Source organism: Anabas testudineus, chromosome 16, assembly GCF_900324465.2.
Source record: "Anabas testudineus chromosome 16, fAnaTes1.2, whole genome shotgun sequence".
In the NCBI taxonomy this organism is placed as follows: Eukaryota; Metazoa; Chordata; class Actinopteri; order Anabantiformes; family Anabantidae; genus Anabas; species Anabas testudineus.
In genome coordinates, this window is record NC_046625.1 from 19,794,003 (window position 1) to 19,802,705 (window position 8,703).

General features: G+C 43.2%; 2 protein-coding genes across 2 annotated transcripts; both read right to left on the reverse strand.

The window, feature by feature from the left end:
• Window positions 1-360: 360 nt before the first annotated feature.
• Window positions 361-3,903, reverse strand: zgc:172323 (Filament_head and Filament domain-containing protein). Its single transcript, XM_026372845.1, has 12 exons — window positions 3,677-3,903; window positions 3,413-3,572; window positions 3,097-3,246; window positions 2,628-2,747; window positions 2,447-2,542; window positions 2,238-2,372; window positions 2,042-2,152; window positions 1,842-1,952; window positions 1,580-1,704; window positions 1,075-1,466; window positions 633-990; window positions 361-454 (listed from the first exon to the last, which is right to left on the reverse strand). The coding sequence occupies exons 1-12, from the start codon at window positions 3,898-3,900 to the stop codon at window positions 361-363; spliced, it is 2,076 nt and encodes a 691-aa protein (XP_026228630.1). The 5' UTR covers window positions 3,901-3,903.
• A 2,324-nt stretch (window positions 3,904-6,227) lies between these two features.
• Window positions 6,228-8,372, reverse strand: tstd3 (thiosulfate sulfurtransferase like domain containing 3). The gene is made up of 4 exons (XM_026370271.1): window positions 8,120-8,372; window positions 7,766-7,927; window positions 7,283-7,442; window positions 6,228-6,834 (listed from the first exon to the last, which is right to left on the reverse strand). Exons 1-4 carry the CDS (start codon window positions 8,256-8,258, stop codon window positions 6,777-6,779), a joined length of 519 nt encoding a protein of 172 aa, XP_026226056.1. The 5' UTR covers window positions 8,259-8,372; the 3' UTR covers window positions 6,228-6,776.
• Between the last annotated feature and the right edge of the window lie 331 nt (window positions 8,373-8,703).

The window sequence follows — 8,703 nt, forward strand, 5'->3', positions numbered from 1 at the left end:
TGAAAAACTATTGGATAACCTTCTGTGTCCTTACAAGGCTGATTGAAGAAAAACCCAAAAAAGACATCAAATGAAAGAAAGACAAGGTAATTGAATGCTGGTGGCTTTATTTGCAGTGAGTAGGGAGAAAAAGGGGGAGTGTAAAGCACACAAAGGTTTAGAGACCATGTTGAGTGTTCTTAGCCATATTTAAATCCTATGAAGTGAGGATTTCACTTTGTAGCGAAGGGTCACTCAGGGTCTTCTTGTCCAGGCCAAAGGGCAAAGGTCAGCTCCCAGACATGGGGTTTGGTCAGTGCAAAGCACAGAAGGGCGTGGCGGTTTAAGGGTGAAAAGGGGTCACTTGGGAATTCATGCTGCTCAGTCATCATCAGAGTCATCGGCTGCACCAGTGATGGTGTAGGTTTGTTCTTGGTGGTCCGTTTCCAGCACGCCATCCTCATTTTTGACCGTCCTGCAGTGGAGGAAACAATGAGAGAGCTGATGTGACCAAAAGAGGCTTGGATATCTGTACTACAGTCATTTTAAACAACTGATTCTTAAAAGGGGGTCTGGCTTTATTTAGAGCTCTGGGTGCTGTGTTACAACAAAAAGAGGTTATTAGACAGATAGGTGTCTGACAGTACCTTTACCTAATGATCACTGTCCTTCTCTCTGTCAGCTCCACAGCCTGCTCTGCATAGGCCTCAATGTTCCCATCGTATCCATCTGTTTCAGAACTACCTGGTTTCCCCTTTCCACCAATGCCTGACAGTGCCGTACCTACGTCATCTACCCCTAAACCCTCACTGCCTCTGAATTCTCCAACCGTTCCGGCAGGGCCCATTCCACGGTCTTTGCCTCCATCGCCTTTTCCTTCTCCTACACCACCGTTTCCTCTGCTGTAGCCTATGCCAGTGGCGCCCATGCTACCTGATGCTGCAGACCCACTGCCTGCACCCATTCCAAAAGCACCACCTCCAGCCCCAACACCCAAACTTCCAGTGGCATCTACTCGAACTCCTGTGTCTACACCAATGCCGAGCCCTCCCACACCAGTATCACCACCAGCAAATCCAGCACCCAATCCGCCACTGCCAGTGCCTACACCAGTCATTCCTTGAGCACCCAGGCCTAGACTGCCACCCCCAGTACCCACACCCCCAGTTCCAGCTCCTATGTTTCCACCTACGCCCCCAGTTCCCGATCCATGACCACCAATGACATCTGCCCTACCAGCAGGAACCTTTGCGTCATCTCTGCCTCCAGTACCCATTCGTCCACCCACTCCCCCAGCAGCACTGCCTGGACTTGTGCTCATGCCTCCTACACCCAGTCCTACTCCACTTCCCAAGCCTCCAAAACCTCCACTAGTACTTCCCATCATGCCGCCACCCACACCGCCAATGGCACTCATTCTGCAGCTGGTAAGTGACACGGCTTGCATCATGCCAGATAGACGCAGGTCTTCTCCTTCAATAAGTTTCCTGCAACACACAAAAAAAATAGTAATAGTAATGATAAAAATATACTTATTGCTTAAAATCATTTGAAGACATTTGACAACACTAATTCAGTATTTGGGTCGTTTTCTTTTTACCTGTAAGTTGTGATCTCAATCTCCAGAGCCATCTTGACATTCAGAAGGTCCTGGTACTCTCGCAGGTGCAGCGCAATTTTCTCCTTAGTGGATTTCAGCTCATGCTGCAGAGCCTCAATCCGTGCCTATAAGGTAATCAGTGCCATGGACTTCATAAAAACGGGGTCACTTTGTATTTGCATGCATGAATGTTAGTTTGTGTGTGTTCATGACTGAGGTGTGGCCATGTGCGCACCCGGGGAGCACATGAGTCCGCATTTACCTGCAGCTCTTCCAGCTCCTTCTTGTACTTGTCTTGTGTCTCTCGAATCTGGGCCTCAAGCGCTTCATTCCTGGTCCTCAGGGAGTCCAAGTCACGTTCTTTGCTTTGGATCTGAAGATATAATATTTCATTATTTATAGCCATTCATGGATTTCAGTATTAATTCTCAGTCAATCTTCATTTTCCCCTGTGATACTCACATCCTTTTTGGCATGTGTTATTTCATCCCTGATGCTTCGAACTTTATCCACGTGCCTTGACGTCTTCTTGGTTAGATCTTCAAACTTGTTTTTATACCATGAATCCATCTCCTAAAATTGAAGGGACATTATCTGTTGAACATGTAACATAGAGGATTTCACTGCATGGCTCATTGCTGATGTGTGATTATTTTACCTGGAGATTTTTGGCCGCAATGTCATCGTACTGGGTTTGGATTTGTTTCAAAGCTGCTGCCAGATCAGGCAGGGCGAAGGCACTCTGAGCCGTGGTGTGGGCTGCATAGATCTGTTTCAAAAGTTCTTCAATTTCCTAGGGAAAAATGAAATGTTAGTGTTTGGTGAAGCTAAATGTTTCTATAATCCTTGTATGAAGATCTTATCCACCTGTTGATGGACACGTTTCAGGAATTCAATTTCAACTTCCAGCTGCTCCAATCTCTTCTCCAGGGCAATGCGTGAGGAGGTGGCTCTGTCAACATCCTGCACAACAAACATGACGACCACATTGGTGATCCTAAATTAAGTTAATGGTAAAGGGGATATGGTGAAATAAAACGTAACCTACTGGACGGAAGGCTTCAATGTCTAACTCAGCTTTCTTCTTCAGCTCCACTGCCTCCTGGTATTTGATTTTGATTGCCTCTAGTTGAGCAGCTGTGGACTCCTTAGCCACCACGGAAATGTCCTGAAAACCAAGAAACCAGAATTAATTGTCGGTGTGTGTATATGTGTGTGTGCATGTGTGTGTGCGTGTGTGTGTGCGTGTGTGTGCATGCTTGCAGCATAAAACAGCTGAACTCCATGACACCTCAATGCACGAAGATCCCTCTCCTTATGCCTGCTAGAAATAGGTCTGTTACCAGGTAAGGAACCATGAAAACACCAAGTTGATACCTCGTATTATAGCTTGGATAGATCCTCCATGGCTTAGTGAGACTCAAGTCTTGCCTAAAACTAATAAGTCAGCCTTTTGGCTCTATTGAACTTTTGAAACATAAAAGAAGAAACAAAAGAATGTATTAATCCTGTGTCACCCGCTGGGCTCTCATCTGTTCAGCAATCTTCTTTAACTCCTTCAGCTGTTCCTCATACAGCAGGCGCAGACCTGTTGGCTTCTCAAAGCGGTTCTGGTAGGCCTCGATCTCTGCCTCCAGCAGTTTGTTCTGCTGCTCAAGTGATCGAACCTGTAGGCGCATGAAAACGTCACCTGAGACTGGCATAGCAACCTGTTTCATGGGTTCCTTGTTTTCACAGAGGTGCGAACACCATGCATCCAATTTACACCCTGACAGTTATGAAATATGCACTAATAGAAGAAGCAAAATGTAGTTGGGTTGAAGGGTGTTGTACCTTTTCTATGTATATGGCCAGTCTGTCATTGAGGACTATCATCTCCTTTCTTTCACTAGTGCGAGTGCTGAGGAATTCCTGGTTCTCTGCTGCAGCCACATCCAAATCTATGGCAGGCTGCCCACCAGGCCCAAAACACACCATGGCTCCTGCGGTCACACTAAAAAAAGTCACATTAAACGCAGAACAAAATAACATTCAGAATATTCTTATTCATAAATCCGATGTTTATGCATATGCAGGCACTGCTCTGACCCAGCTTACCCTGTTCCCATTGTGCGAGACCTGCGTGCAGCCGAGACTGTCCTTCTTCCTACCGATGCTACACGCATGCTGCCAGCCCCGGCTCTGCAGGAGTAGTCAGCAGAGGCATGACGGGACTCTCTCCTAGTGGGGGACACGCTGGACACCCTGACCTGGTAGGATGAACTGCTGTCGTCCTCAAAGTGACGGCGATAGGATGAGATTCTCTCAGGGCTGCGGCTCATCGTGACTCCAGCAACTTTGTTTCTTCTGGTACTCTGAATGAATTTGAAACAAATATTCAAGCAGGGCCTGTCTGTCGCTATCTGCACTTCTGTGCTGCTCCACCACTCTTGTGTGCACTCTGATAGCCTACCCAGTCTGAGGTTTTATACCTCCAGTTGCCTGTCATACGCCTGCTCTGTCCAAAACATGGCAGTCCATGAGGCAACACTTGTGGAATCTTGAATCTCTGCACCAATGCTGGCTTCATCTGCTGCTCAGATATCTGTCAGCAGCTTGTGAGGGGGAGTTCTGGACGGGCATGGTGACTGACAGCATGAGTGGACGATTCAGCCATTAGTTTTTTCAAATTCAAAGTATGGTCAGACTATCAGTCTCCCCTTTTTCAGTATGAATAATGTTAATTTGCCAGGATAATGGTACATCCACCACCCCGGCCCACTACAATGCAGCACTGATGTGATCTGCGCTGATGGGACGAGGGACTTTAATTGAATGCTGAACCCAGAAGCTGGAGGGTGACCTGATGAGGCTGTGGCTGCAGAGGAACAATGAGCTCGGGCGAGATTTGACATAAATTAGTACTTATTAGCCTGCTCTGTTTTCAAAATATTAAAACTGAAGTATGCAGAGAAAAGGGAAAAGGAATTAACTGGTTCTGAGGGAAAATAAGGAGGCGAAAGAAAACGGGGAGTGGGGTGGGGATGTAGTCTGGAGTTTCCAGTTGATGTAGCACGATGATATGAGGGAAGAAAACAGTCATACGAAGAGCGTTGGTGAGGCCTTTACACCGCAATTCTCCATTGACACCTAGAGGGTGTCTCGATCATGGGTCAATAAACACAACCCTGGCAGCAATGTTATCGCTCATAGTTTCACTTACACAAAGAACAAAACATAGATTGTAACCCATAAGGCCTGCATTTATTTGTTGTCCTTGTGAATTTTTGTCTTGATGATTTAAGCTAATTTCTATTTGTTTTCACTTACGTCAGATCTCGCAGCAGAATGAGACTTTAGGGAAGAGGTGAAATCTCATTTTTCACATTGCCACTAAATAACGTTGCTCATCATTGTGGTATTTTAATGTGGTATTTTACTGTGTGTCACTTCTAATGCCACCACAACCTAATCTCCTCCATTTCCTTTTACACTTACATTCTGTTGACAGTTGCTTTCCAACATGGTGTTTTCTTTAAATTGCCATTTTCTGAACTTATCACAGCCTAATTTATTGAAAAGCATTGACTGGTAATGCTTCCTTTTGACATTTGACAAAGATAATAAAATTCAAAAATGACTGTAAGGAATTGTTTATTGTCACCAAAAAAGAAATTATGTCACATTTAATGTATTATAAGGGACATGCATGAGCAAATGCATGGTAATTTATTTGCAACAGCAATATTCAGTGAATACACTGTCTTATTTATTGACAATACCCAGGTCAAGTAGATCCAAGTGAGGTCTCTCATGAGGTTTTGACATCCAACCTAGGTTTTACAGCTGAGTCTGCAGAAGGCAATGTGTGATTTTCTGCAGCTTTTGACTTTAAAACAAATCATCATATCAAGAACAGAAGGTATTTGTATTGTTAAGAAACTGCATGAAGCATAAAGTGACAAAAATGTATTTCTTTTTTATAAAGAGGACCGAGGGTCAAACTAACACAAGAGGCTCAAGCTAAAGATGGCTTTCTTCTAGAGTTATTTATTGCATTTTATGTTTTTCTAAAGTACCAGGACAAATAGCACAGTCCAAACTTACAGATCTGCTTTAACAGAATGTGAGCAATTGTAGAGGATTCTCTCCTCTGCTTGGAAATAGCAACATAAGCAGAAACAGAAATAGTATTAAGACTTAGTTTGGTAATTAACTGAGCCAGATCTATGCATCAAAAGAGTCACTTAGAGGTCAGTTTCCTATTCAATGAAAGACTCGACATCAACAAGCTGATTCCACGCTTTGTGAAGCGCTTGGATCATTTATAAATGTTGACTACAATGTTTATATATATGCTATATTATTCCTGAGTTTTGTTTCGATTTTTAGCTCAACCTCTAAAAGGAGACATTAGCAGAGGCAGAGATATTTATCTCAGCTTGAAACAAGCATGGTCATTATGGTGGATGATGAAGGAACCTGGAGGGTCGGTGGCAAATTCATACAGAGACACGGTGATTATTAGACATGACCCTACAATACTGTAGATCATCCTGGTCTCTGTGGCTGTCACCTCAGTGAGCCTCAGCACACCTATTTATATCAAACTACTACAACTGAGTGAGTGTCTTGTAAGCTGTAATAAAGTCACAAACAGAAACATCAGTGTTAGTCAAAACTCTATTTTTTTATTAAATGATGTTGGCAACAAATGAACTCACTGTTGCATATATGTGCGACACACTGTTCAATATTTACAGGTTGAATTATGCAATAGATAAATCTTTAATAAATCCCTAACTCAATAATTTACAGTCACTTTATATGGGCATTTGCATAGATAATCTGGAAACCACTTTCTGTACACACTATTAATTATTCTAGTAATTCCTTTTATAAGTGTGTTTATTTAGAAGACGTAAAGGGTTTCTAAACAGTTCTAGACTGAAATTCATTCACAAGTTACTTCGAGGAATATTACAAAAGTTTTGAAAACCAGACATGATAGTTGATGAATGTTGTGACCTCTGGTTTCAATCTTTGGGATTCACACATGAGGAAAACAAACTGACTCCTAAGGCGACAGAGAAGTGGAAGAACATTTTAAAGACCCTTTACAAGACTACTCGTTACACACACTCTCACATTCCAGTTAAAGAAAGAACTTTAAATAATGTTTTTTGTTGTTTTTACTCTCTCTTCTTTCATCCCTGGATCATTTATGTTGCTCATTCTTCACCCAGTCTTGCCACCCACCTGCATAATGCTGAGCACTGAAAGGAGAAAAATGAAGAATTAATAAAATTGTTGCAGAAAATGGAACTGTGTCATATGCAAAACTGTATTTATTTTGGAATTTATGTTAAGGGAGATAGATCAACCTCCTGCATTTCAATAAGTTAAGTATGCTTTTCTGTAATTTTCAGTCAGACATTATAAATGTCTATGTGGCATCTGTTCAAAGAGCACATGATGGTGTGGACTTATGCAACAACAGGTCAATAACCTTATTCTTTTACATGATCAACTATAACAGTCACTTTACCAATAATAATCATAAAAACATAATCCAAGTCTAGCCTTGGTTTAGACTCTAAGTTTCACTTTAACAACAAGACGTCCACATTTTCAGCGGATAGTTTTAACAATTCACTTATTTATCATCTTCACTGTGAGGAATCGATCATTCTGACAGACGTATGCCAAGGAAACATGTCTCACTCTTTGTATCCCAGCGAGGCGGCCATGTCGAGTGCGTTCTTGCTCCTGACCCCTGCCAGACAGGTAAACACAATGTTATCTGTCTGCTGGGGCATTTCCCCTCCATACTTTTCTTTGAAATCTTCTGGACATAGCTGTAAGGCAGTGTTCACCTGTCCCACTGCAAAGACAGGTCAGGCGGTGAACAGGTGATAGATAAATAGATACAAATGAAACAAGAGAATTGATAAATTTGGTGTTTTAGTGCAACCAATGAATGTAAACCACCAGGAAAGAAGCGTTTGCAAATCATTCACAAGCTGACTAAGCACAAAAAAAAAACTCTAGAGGTTAAAGTGCTTTCTGTGACAGCTTTTATGTGATGTAGGACATGATCAAAGTTGTTCGCAGCATTGCAGACAACTTAAATGACCCGCTCACTGCATTCCTGTGGACCCAGCTCTACAACAATGTCCTGTGTATGTAAGCTGTGCCAACACTCACAGGGAACGTTTATGGAGCCGGGGATGAAGCCGTACTCTCTGAGCTCCCAGGGCTCTCTGACATCTACAACCACAGCTTTCCTACTGGCCAGGAGCTGCTTCAGCTGCTCATAACTCACTTCTGTGCTGGGCGGCGCTGAACTGAACCTGCGGAGCAGCAACTCTGTAACAAAACAAACAACATATACAGTGATAGACGGTCAGTCAGTGCGTAAAAACCAATGCGGTCTAGTACAACAGCTGCATTCAATTTGCTGTAGTGCACTTTTGGTGTACCTAACAAGCTGACTGTATATAAACTGAACAACAACGTTATTCTCTGATAATGAGCTAACAGCTAAATGAAAAAACTCACTTTTGCAACTACGATGGGTGTTGACGAGGCTGCACACCGAGCTTCGTCCTACAGGGAGAGAAGTCCCAGACAGGACGCTACGGTTCCACAACAGCCGCGGGACAATGACCGCAAACCTCCAACACCTTCTCTGAGCCATATGGGATTAGCTACACCCTCTCTTAAAACTTGATCGATATAAATCCGTGATTACGCACTAAAAGTGCGCGCAACTACTAGGTTATTAAAAGTCACACTGCTCCAGCTGGCTGTGCCAAGCCCGATCTGCGCGTGCGCACAAGTTATGCTCACTTTAAGGGCAACAAAAACTTTTCCTTGGCTTTTTGTCAAACTCAAGTCATTTAACCAAATACCTTATAGGTCAAAGCACTGTCAGTATGCCGGTGTACCCTAAGTACGCAAGTGTGTCAGTCAGCCCCATGCACCACAAACTAATGCTGCCATGTATCAGAGACAAAAAACACATCATGCGGTTCCCAGTAGTAGGAAAAACAGTTTGCACTTTCATTCTTGTCCCATACTAGTGCCGTCGTGGCACTGAGCTACTGCTATCTCCGTTAATAAAAAACAACATCAAACCGAAC